The following is a 20,089-nucleotide window of genomic DNA, read 5'->3' as shown; positions in this document are numbered from 1 at the left end:
GACCACCGCTCTGATACCAACTGAAATGACCCGTTCATATACATTATAAATGATTCATAAGAGTTAATTACATCGCAAGGTATTTGACCTCTATATGATACATTTTACAAACATTGCATTCGTTTTTAAAAGACAAACTTTCTTTACATCAAAAATTGACGGCATGCATACCATTTCAAATTACATCCAACTATAATTGACTTAATATTAATCGTGATGAACTCAATGACTCGAATGCAACGTCTTTCAAAGTATGTCATGAATGACTCCAAGTAATATCCTTAAAATGAGTTAATGCACAGCGGAAGATTTCTTTAATACCTGAGAATAAACATGCTTTAAAGTGTCAACTAAAAGGTTGGTGAGTTCATTAGTTTATCATAATCAATCATTTCTGTAATAATAATAGACCACAAGATTTCAGTTTCCATAAATATTCGTACACTCGCAAGTGTATAAAAGCATTCTATAAGTTGTTGAGCGCTTCGGTAACCATACTTAACAATTAATGTGGCATATTCCCTTTATTATGAAATCTCCCTACACTGTACCAAGTGTAGTAAAAACAAAGTACTATGCAACCGTTTATGATACTAGAGCGACTAGCCCGGTTGGGGTTGTCAAACCCGATAGATCTATCAATAGGATTCGCGCTTACATGCTCTTACAACATGTAAATATTAGTTACCAAGTTATTAGGGAAAAATATGCAAAGTGGTACAACTCAATGTAGAATATGTTTCTAGTACTTGTGTCCATTTCGTAAAATAATTATAAAACAGTGCATGTATTCTCAGCCCAAAAATATATATAAAAAGAGAGTAATGAAACTCACAATACTGTATTTCGTTGCAATTATATATATATGACGGCACTGAACAAGTGCAGGGTTTGTCTCGGATTCACGAACCTATATCAATTATATATATTTATTAACATATAATATTGATAAAACAAGTTTATATATTAATTATATAATATTTTTACTTGTTTAAGTTAGTAATTAGTTGTTAGTCTTATTTTAAATCTTATATAGATTTCCTGATTTTTAAATAGTCAACTCCCGATAGGTATATCTCATAGTGTGTTTGACTTCTATAGGTGTAAGAGCCATCATTGGAAAGGTATTTGAGTGCTATAACCAGCCATAATTGGCATATGTTCTGAATTAGAGTATAAGTTAGTTAAAATTTCATTTTGTCACAGGTGCATAAATCTGTCCGCACAGTTCAATAATTCGTCATAGGAACAGTCCGTAGGCTATGAAAAATAGCTAAACTCAATATTTTTAATTTTCCTTCTATATTTTAGTTATTAACATATACACTAATAGGTGTTATCAAGGAAAATAGTCCAGGTCTTAGTTAGCATAGTTTTCTAGTTAGATTGATTAAGCATACAACATTAATCTTATCCAAAAATTTCGGTTCATAAATTATTTGTTACTACGTAGTTTTTAATGAATCCAGTTGCTGGAGACTCCTTAATATGTTGTGTTTTTAAAACATAATCGAAAAGTTTTGGTTTCATAGTCAAAGTTAGGCTTATGCCCTTAACTTGTAACGGTGGACAGATTCGGATAAAATCTATCATCAGTCAACTAATGAATTTTTGAAAAATACTTTCACTTCGTCTAAAATCATGAAAATTTTTACAGAAATCTTGATTCATATATATTAACATATATCCAGAGTTATATGCTCTAAAACAAAGTTTAAGATAGCTTTTAAATTCGTGTGTCAAAATAGTTTTCAAGAACCTAAAGAGACCAATTGTTGTATATTAAGTTCTATGGTGTTATACATATATACAAGTTATAAATTCTTATAATAACTTAATATAATGTCATAATAAATATAAATAAGTGTTTTTAAAGTCAAGTTAGTAAGGTTACATTAGTTTATAAACATGCTTGGTTTCCACCAAAACAAGTTCTAGTTTTTACAAGTTTTATAAACTTATTAAGATAGCAATAGAGTAGGAATTTAACAAGAGTTTTAAGAAGTGTTCTAACTTGATTTTGAAGCTAGATGATGAGGAAAATGCTTGGTGATAATCTAGTATGAAGATAGAAGTATTTTGAGAGAGTAATTTGGAGTAAAGAATGAGAAAATGGAATGGAAAAATGGGGTGGTACATATGGATGAATTATAAGTTAATAACGGAGTCATATGTTGCCAAAATGGTTAGTAAACTTGTGAGTTTTTGTCTCATGACTAATTAACAAGACAAAAGATGCTAGGATCCAAAAATGGGGCTGCTAAAGAGTGTATTTTTCATTAGTTATACATCTATAAGCTGCGTATTAGACGGGTAAAAATACCGTAAAAGTACGAATAGAATTCATGAGGAAATAGAATGCGAATACGAGTATAGATATCTTTGTTGAATATACTTATGTTAATATATGTATTTAAGTCTTTCAAAAGTGTATTAATACATCTTAATACAATACATATATATTCATTTTAACATAAGGGTTATTACGTCGTTAAATGTTACATATATATATGGTTTTCGAAAACCTTAAGTTAGTAGTCTCAATTTATATATATAAAACCCATTATTAATATACTTAATGAGATACTTAACTATCATATATTCGAGTTAGATATAATCCATATATCCATATATATACACAAAAGTATATATTTAATACAAGTTATGACGTTCGTGAATCGTCGAACAAATGGTTGGTCAATTGTTTGTATGAAGCTCATTTCAAAAGTTTTAAAACTTGTCAAAATTTATTGTTTATCATGTTGGAATAATGTTATCATATAAAGATTAAGTTTAAATTTTGGTCGGAAATTTCTGGGTCGTCACAATTTTGGGTCAAAAACATGTCTGGAAACGAGATTGCGCGATTTTGGTTCGAAAACCCGTCATTTCTGCTGCTGCTGCTCGATGAATACAACAGTACGGTTGCAGCTTGCAACCGCATGGGTACATGGTGCAACCGTACGGGGTGCATGTTCAACCGTACGGATGCAGTGGTGTTGGTGCAACCGGGCAGAAGTGTGCAACCGTACGGATGGGTGATGCAACCGTACAGATGGACTTGCAACCGTACAGATGCATGTGCAACCGTACGGATGCAGATCAGATCAGTATTTGTTGTTTAATTTAGCTATTTACTAGCCGTTATGCTGTCCGCGTGACTTATGATTATCAGGATGTAAATTCTGAAAATGCATAAGTGTTAGGTGAACTTTTAGCGGTGCTTTTTGTGACTGATTTTTCTGTACTGTGTCGTTTTGTGTTAACAGACGGAAACTAACTTGATTTTCTTTATGTTCAGGTAATAAGGATAAGGAAGCCGCTCAGTGATAGATTATCTGAGCTTGTTGCTGGTATTCGATGAGTGGGTCTATCTCCGAATAGAGTATTAAGTAGCTGACACGCTACTTGTTCAGACTCTTTACTCTTATTTTTATATCTTGTATGAATACCATGTGTAGTAGGATATTGCCATGCTAGTTAGGACGATTGCATGACTGTTTATCTGTGATCTTATGTGCGCACTGTTAGTTGGACACCAACCGAGGCGGCATGGTTGGGAACCCACCGAGGCGGCCAGGTAGGGTTGGTGTGAGGTTGACCGTGGTAGCCTGGTCGGGTCATGATGTTACTGATTGTTCAGTATAGCATAGAAGGATGCATGTGTTGCGTTCGGATGGTTATGCAGTGGAATTAGTAAAGCGGACTATCGGTAGACTGTAGCTTGATCAACTAATTCGTGTGCTCGTACAAGCCGCCGATCCTCATATTATCAGTTGTTGTTGTATGCTAGTTCAGGACGTTAGCATAGTTGTGACCCCTTGCATGTTCAGTTGCTTATGCTTGGTCTGTTAGATAGTATCCATTCACTTAGCAGTTGTGCTAATTCCCCCACATTTCCACTCTTGCAGGTTTAGGTACTGCTGTTTAGGATAGGTGTTGCGGACGGGCTAGAAGACATGTTTGACTGCGAGCTTACTCTGATGTTTTCTATCTTAATGATGTTTTCACGTAACACCGTTGTTGTATAAAGTTGGTTTTTAAACAAATTTATGTAAACGTTAATTAAGGCTATTTTGGTAATTAAGTATTTACTTCCGCTGTGTTTTAAAAAAAATCAGGGTGTTACAATCTAAGCCAGCCATCAAGGGATCAGCGGGAACTTCTGACAGCGCACCACCAAGAGGCGCCCAGATGCCGCCCCCGGCGCACCCGCGTCATCTTTCAAGACCCCGGAAGCGATTAGGCCGATACCATTGGCCTCGAACACCACAAGTACGGGATTCGTGCCCATCTACCCAATGATTGAATCCGCGCGCAATAGCCCTAGCCACACTAGCAGTCCTGCTGGTTAACAGGGCGCGTGGCCTTCACCTTCTCCTCGAAGGGATGCCTCCCCAACCACCCCAGGATCTTGCGCTACCACTTTTGCACAGGGAACTTCGTCTGCAGGGAGAGGTGCATCCACAGAATCACCCGCTCGAACACGCGCACAACGCGCACAGATCCAAGCTAATCTGATTTATGCTTTGATGAACGCTGTGCCAGATGATATGGTGCATGAGTTTGAGCAACCCGGAAAGGCCGAGCTCATGATCAAAAACCTGTATTCGGGAATGAAAGGAGTACCCATCAAACCCTCTTTTGAAACAGCTCCCACTGAAGAAACATTTTCAACGCAAATACTGAACCACATCTCAACGCCGCTACCCATGATACCAATAACATTGGGATACTATGACGGATTCTCAGACCCTAATGACTTCTTGCAAAAGTACGAAGGAATAGCGCGAAACCAGCGATGGGCCGACGAGACAAAATGCATGGAGTTCCCACCGCTACTTGAAGTCGTAGCTCGGTAGTGGTTTAACAACCTGCCAGCGCCAGTTATAAGTTGCTACGATGATCTCCGAACGCGTTTCCTGCTTAACTTTCATAACATGCGCGCAACTCGAAGGACGCATGTTGAATGTCAGGACATCAAGCAGGAGCGAGGGGAATCCTTGGGACAGTTCATCGATAAGTACTGCCAAGAGGTGGCCAGAATACCTAACTGCGCTGAATCATTGAAGGTATCCGGTTTCATACACAGAATCTGTCGGGAATGACACCTAACATTGTGGCAGAGGCTCAGGAAGCGTCCTCCAGAGACACTTGCAGAAGCGATAAGAGAAGCGCACGAACACATGCGCGCCGAAGAAGACACTACCAGGTACTCGAATTATCGAGGTTCGGGAAATGGTCGGCGCGATGGTTACGACTCGCCGAGGGGTGGGCGCCCGTCAGGTGGTTTCGGAAGAAATCAACACGACTCTAGCCCCTACCGCCACCATGGTAACAACCATCACAATGAAATAAAGCACCAACGAAACTACCAGGGGAATAACAACAACAACCAGCAACATCAACGGAACAGGGATAGCGACACTAGGAAAAATAAGCAAGCCTTAATCAGAAGCCTCACTAAGAGTTTGAAAGAGATCTATGTGACTGAGCCTATCTCAAAAATGTTCGAGAAACCCGCGCGCATGTCTGAGTGCACGCGACGTGATTAGTCTAAGTTCTGTAACTTTCACGATGACTTTGGACATGAGACCAATCGCTGCAAAGCGTTGGTCGATAAGGTGGCCGTTTGCCTCAAGAGAGTTGAAACACTTGAAGCCAGGGAAGGACGAATCAGGTGGGCATAAGAAGGAAAGTGAAGGAGTCGAGAAGGACAATGTCATCTATGTCTTTTCATGGGAGAAAAAGAAGGAAGTTAAGAATGAACCACTGTTGCCGTATGAAACCCTCAAGACGCACCTCCTACGCGAGCCTATTTACGAGAGGAAATGCTCTCCGCTGGTGGTAGAAGGATACTTGCCTGAGTGCACTCAACACATTGACAAAATTCTCATCGATACTAGCAGCTGTGTCAATGTCACGTTCTTTCACTGTTTCGAGAACCTAGCCTACAGAGTGAAGCGCAACCTAAGAAAGGTAAAGCAGCAGTTTAGGTGAATAAGTGGGGACCCCTCTTGGTCAAAGGGGATACTTGGGACAACGTTAACCTTGCGAGATGATCAACACAAGGAAAGGGCACACACAATGGTGGTTGACTTCAAAGTGATACGCGCTGAATCGGAATACGATGCTATCCTGGGACAACCGGCGTTATCACACTTCGCCATCAGCACCTGCCTTTACCGAGGGATCATAACGCTACCCACCCCACTAGGAGAATCCACGCTCAAGTCCAAAGTAACCACAGAGGACTATCGACTTCAACAAGTACACATAAACATATGCAGTTAACCGTTTTGAAAATTAAAATCACAGATCACGTGCAGCCACAAAACAATAATATTGGTGCTTGTATACTTTGTCGGATGAAATACAATAAACGCGCAACCAGTCTGCGCGCTTACCGCATTAAAATGAGCAAAATCTTACATAATCCAAAACATAAGACGCATATTAGAGTGCGCTTGCACACATACTCGCGTATTCGTTGATTTGTAACACTATTTGACTGGTATCCACAGATCCGAAGTATTCAAGCCGAGGCAAGGGCGATGAAAGATGGGGCCGACTCTTCAGGAGCTTGAAATGACGAGGGAGACGAGATTGTCGGCGTTGACTATGAGCACGAAGAACACAAGGATGAGAAGTTTAGGGAGAGAGCATGTGACTACATTTATGATCAAGGTGGATACAGCTATTACTGGTATTAGTAAGATTGGAAGTTCTTGAGCGCACCCTGTTTAGCGCATGTTTAAAAATCTGTACTGATGAAACAATGTCTCTTAAGCGCTTTACGCACACGTTTATCTATGTTTAATTATTGCCTTCAAGTTATCGTCTGCCATAATCTTTGTGTCATTATATGTAAAGTAGCTCTCTAACTTGAAAATGGTGCGCACAATCTCTTAGGCAGCGCACTCCTGCCTTTGAAGGGTTGCTTTCTCCGGCACCTATGCGGCAGAAGCTTGTTTGGCGACAAGCGAGTCTATTATAACCGGCCGGTTAAGCCTCATTGGATTGACCTAACCAACCCGCGCAGAACTCGAGATTTGCAAGTCATGACTATAAACGATGGCGTTGGTAGCGCCTGACCTCAATCCTAAGTATTGGCGCACTTAGAAGACTCCCGATGCGCACATACGGATGCTTAACTTAAGCATATATTGTGTGCACAACAATATATGTTCTGACATGCCTCGAGTATAATTACGATGCAAATCAACGAAAACTTAGCCAGAAAGAAACATTTTAACAAACGATCTTACGCGCATGATCACACAATAATCACAAACATAACCCGTATACCTGGTTGCACTAATAACTTAACAATGGTCACTTGGAAACGTGCAAATCACAAAGGGTTGAATCATGTCCAGCGCGCATAGACAACCCGTGACTAATAACGATGAAATATGCTTAAGTATAAATTACTGACGCGCACTTACAAACTTTAGCGCATTACGATATACAAGACATGCACAATGGGAAAAGTTAACAAGACACATTTTTTATTCCCAAAAAAGTCATTACATTCTTAAGGAAAATTACAAATTACAATTGATCGTTTAGCAAGCGGTGAGCATCGGCAGTAGGGTCGTTAGATAAAGCTATTAATGAGGGGACCATGATATTCATCAATGTCGGCTCTATCGCCTCGCTCTTCTGCTTTGCAAGCAGATCCACTTCTTTTGCGATGATAGCGTCCAAAGCCTCGGAAGGTTGAATGTGAGGCTGGATCTTCTTCCAGAAAGCAAGCTTCTCCTCCTCCTTGAAAGCAAGAATGGCGTCAACAAGAAGATCGCTCACATATTTAGAGTCGCAAGCGCGAGCAACAAGCATGGGGAGACCCTTCTTTAAGGTCTGAAATTCATGCCTCGCCGTGTCACGGTCAACCTCATAAGTAGACAAACGACATGTCAAATCTTCACGCTCTTCTTCCAGAGAGCTCTTTTCAGACTCAAGGGACTTGACCTTTTCAGTCAAACCGTCAACCTGAGAAGCTAAAGACGCCTTCTCCGTAGCTAGAGCAGATGAGGCGCTGATTGCCTCTTTGCGCGCCTTTTCAGACTGCTCAAGATCCGACTTCAGATGAACGATACGGCCATGCAACTGTTCAGCAGTCAGTGCGCCTGGTGTAGAAGAGCCAGCGCCGTCCAAACGAGCTCTCGCCTCTTTGAGACAACTTTTAGAGCGCATCAAGTTCAACAGAGCCAGTTGAACATCGAAGCGCCATGCTGCCTCGGACGATAGGTGCCCAAAGTAATTGGGGAGTTTGATACCCTCCAAGTAGTTAAATTGAGAAGCCGCAGCCTTCTCTGGTATGGACAACAGGTCGTTCATACCATAAAACTGCAAGCGCGCCTCTGCGAACAAACAGAATTAATTAATAACATAATTAGTAGTGCGAATATTCATAACTTAGGCAAAAACGATGCTACCTTTTGTTTTCTTCTCGCGCTTGCGCTTGCTCCCACTCTCGGTTGGGGGCTCAATCACTTTAGCCCCTTCAACGTCCGTTTGACGAGATTCGTCACCTGCACGACCCTCACGTTAGTTGACATCACAGGAACCACCGGTGCCAACAGCAGTGTCACCATGAGCTCGCTCATCAACATCCATGTCCTGCTCGTCCTTGTTCTCCACTTCGGGCGTCTCAGTATGAAAGCCCTCGATATCGCATGAAGCGAGAAGTCTGTCTAGACGCATCTCTGCAAATTCAACAAGCTAAGTTAGAAAAAAATAATGAAAGAACAAGTACAAAATAAAGCCCATCTGACGCCTACCATTATCATCCGCGTCTTTGATAACTGGTAGGGCAGGCGGATAGGGGCACATATTAGCAATCAGTAAAACATCCGAGCCATATTGGCGGATGGGGAGCTCGTGGTTGTAGAAATTCCCAAGTCTCTGCTGATCGTCTGGGAAAGGGGAGGCCTGACATTTAATTGCGCATTCGTAGCGTCCGTGTGCCATGCGCAAATATTTCTATACGCGAGAGGGATAAAAGAATCATCGATAAAGAAGAACGAGTTCTTCCACTTCTTACGCACACCGGCTTTAAGGCGCTTTACAAAGTTAATCCGGTCGTTGAAAGAATACCAACTTTGTTGGTTTTTACGGTACGAAAATACGTTCTTAAACAAATCCAGCGATGGAAGAAATTGATAGTAGCAGCAAATCATCTCGAAGAGGGTAACGCAACACGCTCTATAAGGCTACAACTGGCCAATACCAATATTAAAATGGCTAAGGACCTCCATGAAGAAAGAAGTGGGAGGATAGCGCACATTCCCTTCTACCATTACTTGTCGATAAACGGCAACCTTAGCGTCACTAACGTCATTCGCGCACTGGTCAGGCAAGGGCTCCATAGGATTCAAATTGGCCAAAGGTGGGTACCAATCCACCAACAGAGCGATTTTGCGCTTTGTCATAATAGTCCTAATAACCTCGCAGTTTGGAGGCTCAGAAGTAGACGAAGAAGACGCCATCTATTAACAAGTAATTCAATAGAACGTAAGAAAAGAAATTAAGCACGCGCTAACCTGAAAAAGCTAAAGAAGCAAAGTCGAAGTAATAAACCGATAAGATTTGCGCAGGATTAGAGAGCACAGCTGAAGTAAAAACTGAAATAGATGATTATGAGGTATTTATATGAGAGTAAAAATACGGAAGAGACCTCAAGAGAAGTTGAAAAAGGGCGGTTAAAAAATGGTAGGCAGAGATGGAGCAACGTGCCAAAAGGTGGAAAGAAAGAAGTACGAGGTAATCGAGGGCGGCAAAGACGGCGGAATTACAACTGTAGCAACTGACAAACGTCGCATCGATTTCTTTGCATTTAATGCAGCAGGACAAATATTTTGAAATATAAGTATAAGAGAGCGGAGGCGAGTCGAAAGGAATAGATGAACGGTGGTAACAAGTTGAGTTCAACACCATGCGCAGTTCCAGCGCATACCATTGAATTGGGGGGGGGGGACTTAATGATACGCATACCCGATCAGCTCATGTAGCGCATCAAACAGCATCGCCATAAGGATTTACAAGGGTGCGCGCTAGGGCATATAGCGCTATATTTACAACCATGGCGCCAATCCCATCCGCGCGCATTGGCAGCATCCACATGTCAGACGATGCTGTAGCTGGCAGAGGACACCTGGCAGACAAAAGCTCAGGTCCGACACGATCACTTTTTGCTTTTGTCGGACCAGCTTGCTCGAAGAAGTACTATTAGCAGGCCACTATCCTTTTAACCTTATTACGTGGCGATAGAAGACAAGAAGGATTACCCTATAAATACAGGACTTCATCCACAACATGGACATCGGGGAATTCACTTTTTACACATATATACTCTAAGAACAGCAGTGCATAGCGCAATTGTACCCGCGCTATTGAACCCATAGCATTTCACTAGACACTCTTGATATACAGGTACCGTTCTATGAACATAAACCCTACGACTTAGCGCGAGCCATCACTGACCGGTGTACCCGCCGATGGTGGGTCTATGTTTAACCACCCCTGTTGAGATCTTCATCTCTCAAGGGGTTATTCACGGTACTCCGGACCGGAGAGTTAAACCCAATTGACCCTTAAATCCCCATCTCTTGATGTCAAGCATGGACCGAACCCGACCCGAATATTCTATGCTTGATCACAGACCTTGGTCTCTTGATATTTTTGCGATTTTGATTAACACAAACGATCTCGATGTCGCATATGATATTAAACATGAGAAATGCTTTGGATTTTAGCCATAGAATCCTAAAATATAGGGAAAATTTCATAAAAAGGTAACATATTATACCAGTTTTCCTATTTTCGGTAATATATTTCATTTCGCTATAAAAAAAGGAGTCATTTTTCAAAAGTTAATCAAAAAGACGGGTGTCGTTAACGTTTGTTAACTTTCACAGTTAAGTGTCAACTTTGCATAACATGTCAAGTCCTTTATCGACCAACGTTTTCAACTCGCGATTTTGACGCACGTTATCGACGCGTGATTCCGACATGCGTTTTCGACGCACGTTATCGAGGCGCGTTTTCAACTCGCGTTTTTCAAGGAGCGTTTTTTATGTGTGTCGATAGTGGCACGTTTTCAACTCGCGATTTCGATGGGCTTTCTCGAGGCGCGATTTCGACGCGTATCGAAATGTTGCCATTTTCGATCATGTCTTTGGGAATTACTTTATATGGGAAAAACACGCATCAAAAACGCGTCTCGAAAAACACGCCTCGAAAACATGCATCGAAAAAGACGCATCAAAAAAACACCTCGGAAACGCGTGTCCGAATCGCGCGACGAAAACGTGCCTCAAAATCGCGATTTGAAAACGTTGGTCGATAAAGGAATTGACATGTGATGCAAAGTTGACACTTAACTGAGAAAGTTAACAAAAGTTAACGAAACCCCTCTTTTTGATTAACTTTTAAAAATACACTCTTTTTTTTATAGCAAAATAAAATATATTACTGAAAATATGAAAACTGGTATAATATGTTACCTTTTAATGGAATTGGCCCTAAAATATATCGATCAGGTCTGATTTTACTTGTCATATGTTGGTGATCTTAAAAAAATAGAAATTAAAAGTTTATTTATCTTAAAAAAATATAAGAGACTATTTAAGAATGAGAAATTTAATCAATTCAACAACTTTAACGGTATAACACTAAAAAATTCTTACATGTTTAGTACCCTAAATCCTCATTAGGGTGTTAGAAAGTTACTCCATTCGTCTAAAATTAATAGTCATCGATTGACTTTTCTTCTTAAGTTTTATGTGTTATATAATAATGATGAAATTTATATAAATAAATTCAGTTTTTTATGTGTTTTCATTTATTATAACTTTTATCAAATATTATATAACGTAAAAAAGTTATTTACATTTAAAGTTATGGAAAAAGTTACCCATAATTACTAAATTGAAACGGAGAGAGTATTATTTTAGATCTTCATTAGGTTGTCACAATGTTAAGTTTCTTGTCGAGAGTTATAATCACATATAAATACTTGAGTTTACGAACTACTAATTAAAAAATAAATATTAAATGTAATCTCAAAGTATTAATTTTAAAGAATATGAGTGAAAGCGATATATTTTTCAACAAAAACACTCAATTTTGCAGTTTGCACTTGAGATATGACTTATGAGAGACGTGGGTTGTTTATAAATTAATATAAAAAACTACTTTTACTTTTGATACTCGTATATGATAAATATGATAATGATTGTTCGGGTATACTTGGAAGTTAATGGAGAATTTGAGATTGGTCACCTTCGGGAGGTCACTTCTCCTATTTATTTGTCATCTTAATTTTGTTTTATTAATGTGGAGTAGATAGATTGATCAAATGTTGATATGAAATCACTCATTTTTATATGATTAGGAGAGAAAAGGGGAAGAACACCGTGCCAGCCATAAGCCCATAACCCATAACACTAAAAACAAATAAGTGTGTCAAATCGCCCTTTTCTATCTTTCTAATTTCCATTAGTAAACAATTTAATTTAATGTATATAATATACAAAGCACACAATTGGTATAAAGGTTCATTATCTTTTGATCAAATCTTATATGAGTCATAACACCCACATTGATGGTTCATATTGCGTGTTATATTGAAAAAAGTAATTGATTTCACATCGTCAACATATTCAAGAAAAGGAATAAAACGTAAGTTAACTCTTTAGCTAGGTGTATAATTATTAAAGGTTAAATTTGACAATTAATTTATGTGAGCTTTTAACATTTAATTTTAATGATTTTCAAATTAGAAGCTTTGTTTGATAGATGATGAAAAAAAAAAAAAAAATAGTTCATAATAGTCACATACCCTTATTTTATTACAATTAGTTTCTTAAAATAAATACTCCACCCGTCTAAAAAAACCAGTCCTAGTTGATTTTTTGTTGGATTTAAGATATAGTAATGAACTAGTGAAATGACCTGTAGAACCACAGGTTTGTATAAACGAAACAGTATAATGATATATTATAGATATTAAGTGAATGTAAATGCTAAAGTCATTTAGTTTAATGACCAGTAAGACCACATGTTTCGACTAAGAAACTTGTCGTTGTTAACTTGGTCAGAATAAATGAACTACATTCATTCTCCCACCACATTCCTCTAATTTTCATTACAACTACTATTTTCCTTGTCATAAATGATACTTATTTAACATTAAAAGAGATATTGAAAATACCTGGTTCAACCTCGCAAAAATCATGATTCTTTTTGAATTCTTCTATCATACAGAGTACTATACACATTCATTTTAGATAGTCACAATATGATATGACGTATGTTATCGATTTTCAGATTATTGTTGTTTAATAAACATACAATAATAAAACATTCAAGGTATGGTAAATTTCATCATCAAACGATGCATATAAGAGAATAATTCTTTGAAAAAACCATTAACAATGACATGAAGGTTTGTATCTGCTTTTTAGAAACAAAAGGTTATTGGATAATATGGTGAAGATCGAGAAAAATAGTTATAAATGTTTGTACATATTGAGAAAAAGAGTTGTGATAATATATGGTGGAGATGCTCCGAGATATATATTTATAAAACAATAATACCGTATTAAATATTTAATGATATTTTATTAATTATTTTTGCCTTTCAAATCGGCATTCATATATTATCGGTATTTCTTTGTTTTTATTTTGTATTTGTATCTTTTTTATTTAGAATTAATATTAATATTAATATAAAATAAAAACATCATCATTATGAAAATTAAAGTCTAATTTGCTCTTCATTTAATGTAGTTATAAAGAGTAACTACTAATGTAATTGATATATATAATGTTATATTTTCAAAATTAAAAAGGATATAATTGGAACTTTAATGTTAATGATTATTCAGAGAAAGAGACAATAATTTTGTGACAGACCAAAATTAAAAGGTGGACGATTTTTTTAGGACGTAGGGAGTAGTGTTAATGTGATAATACCAAAAAAAAACCCTTTATATAAATTCTAAATTTATAGCAGGGTCGGTTCTGAGAATTTAAGTAACAAGAACGAGATGAAAAAAAAAGTCATTAGACCATAACGAATAATTTAAGATATTTAAAAAAAATATATGTTAAACCCTAACGATATAAGTTATTTAAAAAAATTATTTCATATTTGACAATGGAAAATCTTTTATAATGAATCTTAACATAATTAAAGTTTTACCATAATGGTTATTTGGCTGAGAAAATGTCTACAATTTGTGAACCATTTCTATTCAAGATAACACAATATAGACTTTTCACTTGGAACGGAAATTTATTACGAAGTATTTGACAATACGGTTGCAATCGAATCAAATATCCAGTCCTTAATCAAAGAGAACCAGAGGTGGTAGAGAACCGAGAGAACCGACAGCTCGACCTTCATCTATGTGCAGATCGACCTTCAATCTGCGTGCAGCTCGATCAAGCTGGGTGCAGATGGAGTAAATCTACGTGTAGATTGAATGCAGATTGAGCTTGTTTTTGGTTCAGGCACACTCTGTTCTTCGTAAGAAAATTGAATCTCTCAAAATCAAACTTATAGTAAAAATTAAAAACGCAGATTTATTAGGTTTCATCACGTGAATCTATGTGCAAAGTTTCAGATTCTAACTCCTAGATTTGAGCTCGAATTCGTGAGTTAAAGATTTGGGGAAAAAAGTCAACAATTTCTTCATAGCTCAAATTCATAATCTATATGATGTTTCAGTTTAAATTGACGATTGACGAGCATTAGATGCAACATTTTAAGCAACTTTCATGTTGAAATCATCATCTAAAACGCCTTCGATTGATGTTACGAATTCATGTTCATCGTTCACAAGTGATGGTTCTATGGGTTCTCTGCTATGCAGAGTTCTTCTAGGATCCTTTCACTATATATATATATATATATATATATATATATATATATATATATATATATATATATATATATATATATATATATATATATATATATATATATATACATATACATATATATATATATATATATATACTAGGTGTTAGAGCCCGTGTGTTGCACGGATGTGTAAAAAATCGAGCAAAAAACATAACATAAGTATGTAAATAGCAAAAATAAATAAAACGTTAGAGCCCGTGCGTTGCACATTTGGTAAAATAATCATGCAAAAATAATTGATTTTTTCAAACAAGTATTATTTTGAGTTTAAGAGCCCGTGATATTGACAAATTTGAAAAATTCTTTTGAGTTTAAGAGCCCGTGATATTGACAATCATGCTTTACAGTATTGTACAGTACAACACTGTAAAACATGATTGATTGTGTACATAAGAAAAAAGATTGTGTAAATATCACTCTCATCGATCAAAACCTAACTATTAAGTTGATAAAATATGAAATCTAAAATAAGGATAGATCGAGCATTCATATGACGAGGTATTATAGTTTTATGATAATAATAATAATAATAATAATAATAATAATAATAATAATAATATATTAAATATTAAATTATTAGAGCAATATATAAAACAAATTACCTATACCATTGACGTATATAATTTCCTTACGGAGTAAATTATAAGGTATTATGATTTATGTATATTTTTGTATACCATTAATTTTTTTTTTTGGAAAGGCAAGCATTGTATATAACTGAGTGATATAGTACAAGGAATTGTTGGAGACCCAATACACACTCATCTCACAAACATGTTAACTGTTTGTGAGTTAACAAACAAAAAACAACAGCAAAATAAAATTTTACACGAATTTTATATGGCTTTTTAATGTTAAGATAGATACTCGGATCGTTAATCCAAGTAAGCCAATCGATCTTCTTCCCTCGAATTCTATGTGATATCCACTCGAACGATTTGGTTTGGATTTCATTAAGGGCCACCAAAAAGTTCCACGAGGACCCTCGAAAAACCTTGTTGTTTCGGTTTCTCCAAATGAAATACGCGCATACCCATTCGACCGCTTGTCACACTTTGCTCCCAAGACATGACATCGAAATTGGGGCCTTGCCTCTAAGGATTTCGTTAATGCTAAAGTTTGAAAAAGATCCAATACCCCACCATTTAAAAACCCGATCCCAAATCTCCATTGCGTGTTTGCAAAAAATCAACGTATGGTCAACCGATTCCAATCCGTCATCGCATAAGGGGCATCTAACCGTGTGTAGGTCAATACCTCTTTTATCGAGTTCTATTCTAACCGGAAGACGTTTTTTTGTTGCCCTCCAAACAAACACTTCAATTTTCTTCGGAACCAAATTGTTGCGTAGTGTCTCTTGAAGGTCAGACCCATTCGCCATAACCTGTTCATCAATTACAGATGATAGTTTTTTTTACCGTAAATCTACCATTCGTTGCAAGTGACCATGACCAAATATCAGCCTTGCTAGCATCGAACTTGTAATCTTCAATCATCTGCATCAACATGTTAAACTCTGACTCTGTTCGTCCATATGGGTCACAGGTCCACTCGAATTTTGTTGTTGATTTATCGGCTGCAATCTCCACTCGATCACTGACCAAGGCTTCTTTACATTTCTCTAACCTGAACAGTCTAGGAAACATCAGCTAGAGCTTTTTCTCACCAACCCACGGATCTCTCCAAAACGATGTAGATGTCCCGTTTCTAACCACTTTGCAAAAAGAAGTCCTGAAAGGGATATATAACTCTTCCAAATAATAACCTGCCATCACAATGTTAGCCCAAACACCGGTAGCTTGAGGTCGAGGAGGAACACCCCCCGAGTCCAAGCCAACATCCGGGCCGTGTATACTACGAAAATTTTTAACCCAAAGTGCGTTGGTTTCGGTTTTGAACCTCCACCACCACTTTCCAAGTAAAGCCAAATTTTTGCTATTTAACGACCCAATATTAAGTCCCCCCTTCTCGTAAGGTGAAACAGTGTTTTCCCATTTTACCCAAGCGATTTTGGAGTCTGACCCCGTCCCGCCCCAAAAGAAAGAAAGCCTCACCCTCTCAAGAATTTTAATCACACATTGGGGAGCACGGAACAACGAGAAATAATACAAAGGGAGACTATTAAGAACCGATTTAATAAGAGTCACTCTTCCTCCGAAAGACAACGTCCGCATTTTCCAATCCGAAAGTCTCGCTTTTATCTTATCAATCACATAATTCCAAACTTTTACCTTCCTCATCTTTGAACCGATGGGTAACCCGAGGTGACCGACTTGACACCCAATACGACTAGCTACATGATTCACCTCGTCCACATTAACACCAATACCAAAAATACAACTCTTATTGAAATTTACCTTCAACCCGGAGGCTAGTTCATAGCACTTAAGAAGATATTGTAGATTATAAACATTTGACCTTCTCCACTCCCCGATGAAAATGGTATCGTCAGCGTATTGCAAATGTGACACTACCACCTTGTCAATCCCGATTTCAACACCCTTGAACAAGCCATTATCCTTTGCAGCTTTTGTAAGTATATTAAGGCCCTCCGTCGCAAGTATAAACAAAAAAGGAGAGAGTGGATCTCCTTGGCGGACTCCCCTACCAACAGAAAACTCATTCGTTGGTGACCCGTTAACTAGTACTGAAACCGAAGCTGACCTTAGACAAGCTAGAATCCACTTTTTCCATTTGAGCCCAAACCCCATACAACTCATTACTTCCATAAGAAAGTCCCAATTAATACAGTCAAACGCCTTCTCAAAATCTACCTTGAATAGAACCCCCTTTTGCTTTGATAATTTTAGGTAGTCAATAGATTCGTTTACAATTAACACACCATCGAGGATAAACCTACCTTTTAGGAATGCACTCTGCTCATGGCCCACAAGAGAAGGAATGACTTTCTTCAGACGGTTCAATAATAACTTGGAGACAATCTTGTAATAACTACCTATAAGGCTAATTGGTCAAAAATCGCCAAGTCCCATTGGATCCTTTTTCTTTGGAATCAAAGTGACAAATGACGCATTGCATCCTTTAGAGAACTCGGCCTTGTCCCAAAACCACATAATTGCATCAACAAGCTCGTTCTTAATAACATCCCAATATTTCTTAAAAAATCTCATATTAAACCAGTCCGAACCTGGGGCCTTTGTGCTACCGCAGTCTAAAATGGCTTTATGAATCTCTTTCTCATTAAAAGGTGTCTCGAGTGCATCTAACTCATCAGTAGATAGAACCTGGTAATTCAAATCTACTAAACTTGGTCGATCATAATCTGACTTAGAGAAAATACCTTTAAAATGCTTGAAAATTTCGGCCTTGATAACGTGTGGACTTTCTGACCAAACTCCCCCGATGTTTAGACCCCGAATATTGCATTTGTTAATTTTCCTCTTGATCACCGAATTGAAATACCTTGAGTTCTCATCACCTTCTAGTATCCATCGTACCCTAGCCTTTTGCTTAGCATGTTTGTTTTAATCGCTTCTTTTTCGATCCAAAGCTTACGTGTATCCTGCCAAATTTTTGTTTCCGACTCATTTAAACCTCCAGTTTCAGCCCTTATTTCTAACTCAGATGCAGCTCCTTTCAATCTTTCAATTTCACCATCTAGATCCCCGAATCTGTTATAGCTCCATTTCCTTAAAGCCTCCTTAACCATTTTTAGCTTGTTACGAAAAAGACAATCTTTGCGGGAATTATCACATACCGAAACCTTCCATGCATCCAAAACTACCTGATCGACATCCTTCTCATCAAACCAAGCGTCAAATACTTTGAACGGTTTAGGGCTAAGATTCTTTTCTTCATCCTTCAACACAACAGGACAGTGGTCTGGATGTTTTCTTTCGAGTGCAACGGCAGACAAATTTTCCCATATTGTGCAGAATTTCTCGGTAATAAAGAAGCGATCCAATTTGCTAAATTTGACACCGTCATCGCTTACACGAGTAAATAACCTCCCACCTAACGGTAACTCAATAAGATTATTAGACTCAATAAACTCATTGAATCTTTTGGCTAGATAATCAAAAAAATCACAGTTGAGTCTCTCCTCCTTCCTTCTAACCTCGTTGAAGTCCCCGCACAACAACCACGCTTCGTTACAATCTTGTTCTAGAATCTCAGAAAGTGAACACCATAACTTAAGTTTATTTTTATCATCATGAGGCCCATAAATATTAATAACGTTAAGATTGCAGTTCTTCGCTTTCTAGATACCTCTTACCCCAATTACAGAGTCAAATTCGATAACATCAGTGGCCACGAACTGATCAGTATTCCATATCAGGAGTTGGCCACCAGCTTTACCAACCTTCGATTTTTGTATGAAATCAAATTCCTCAGAACCCCACAGTGCCATAACCCAATTGCCGTTAATACAATTTAGCTTAGTTTCTTGTAAGGCCAAAAAACATGGCTTTTCTTTTGCAATCAGATTCCTTACCCAACCAATTTTATCAACCCCTTTCGAATTCCCAAAACCGCGAACATTAAGTGAAATGGCTTTCATAATTAACAAATGACAGACTATGATGAATCTGGATAACTTAATTTTTGGAAGGCTTTTCCTTCCATTTGAGCCCAATCTTCTTGCCATACTCTCGAACACCTTCTTCAAACAATGAATCCGAGCTTTCCTTTTCATCTCTATTTACCGAATTGAAGGAACTCCCCTTCTCAGCACACGACGAACATCTTGAACGCAGCGGATGCTCGGCTTTGTTCTTTCTCGCAGTGTTTTTATTGTTCATCATATATGTATACCTTATTGTATACCTTATTTTTGTAACAAATTATATGTATATATGTTGTATGTATAAATTATAATGAAAATTAATTCAATTTAATTAGAAAATTACACCTAAGCAAATACCTTTTTGTTTTATATATATATATATATATATATATATATATATATATATATATATATATATATATATATATATATATATATATATATATATATATATATATTTGTTTTTCCAAAAGATAAAATTATAATTTATAATTTGAATGAATTCAAACGATAGTAACAACTTCACCAAAAACCTGATCGTCGCAGCAATATGAACAAGTTATTTTATGACGAAAACGAAATCCAACCCTAAAACTAATAGTAACCGTACAAACCCCCCATCAACC

General features: G+C 37.5%; 1 protein-coding gene across 1 annotated transcript; it reads right to left on the bottom strand.

Annotated features, from left to right (window-relative positions):
• Positions 1-18,377: 18,377 nt before the first annotated feature.
• LOC139841168 (uncharacterized) lies at positions 18,378-19,592 on the bottom strand. The gene is made up of 2 exons (XM_071831399.1): positions 19,166-19,592; positions 18,378-19,060 (listed from the first exon to the last, which is right to left on the bottom strand). Exons 1-2 carry the CDS (start codon positions 19,590-19,592, stop codon positions 18,378-18,380), a joined length of 1,110 nt encoding a protein of 369 aa, XP_071687500.1.
• Positions 19,593-20,089: the final 497 nt, after the last annotated feature.

Source organism: Rutidosis leptorrhynchoides, chromosome 1, assembly GCF_046630445.1.
Source record: "Rutidosis leptorrhynchoides isolate AG116_Rl617_1_P2 chromosome 1, CSIRO_AGI_Rlap_v1, whole genome shotgun sequence".
Taxonomy (NCBI): domain Eukaryota; kingdom Viridiplantae; phylum Streptophyta; class Magnoliopsida; order Asterales; family Asteraceae; genus Rutidosis; species Rutidosis leptorrhynchoides.
This window is presented reverse-complemented; position numbering and strand designations above follow the sequence as displayed.

What these genes read in the sequence shown, in the direction of transcription:
- LOC139841168 (XM_071831399.1), bottom strand. Translation starts at nt 19,592, where the DNA reads ATGAAAAGGAAAGCTCGGATTCATTGTTTGAAGAAGGTGTTCGAGAGT. An exon ending in CTCTGTAATTGGGGTAAGAG is followed by an intron (nt 19,061 to 19,165) that starts GTATCTAGAAAG and finishes CTGAGATTCTAG; the next exon opens with AACAAGATTGTAACGAAGCG.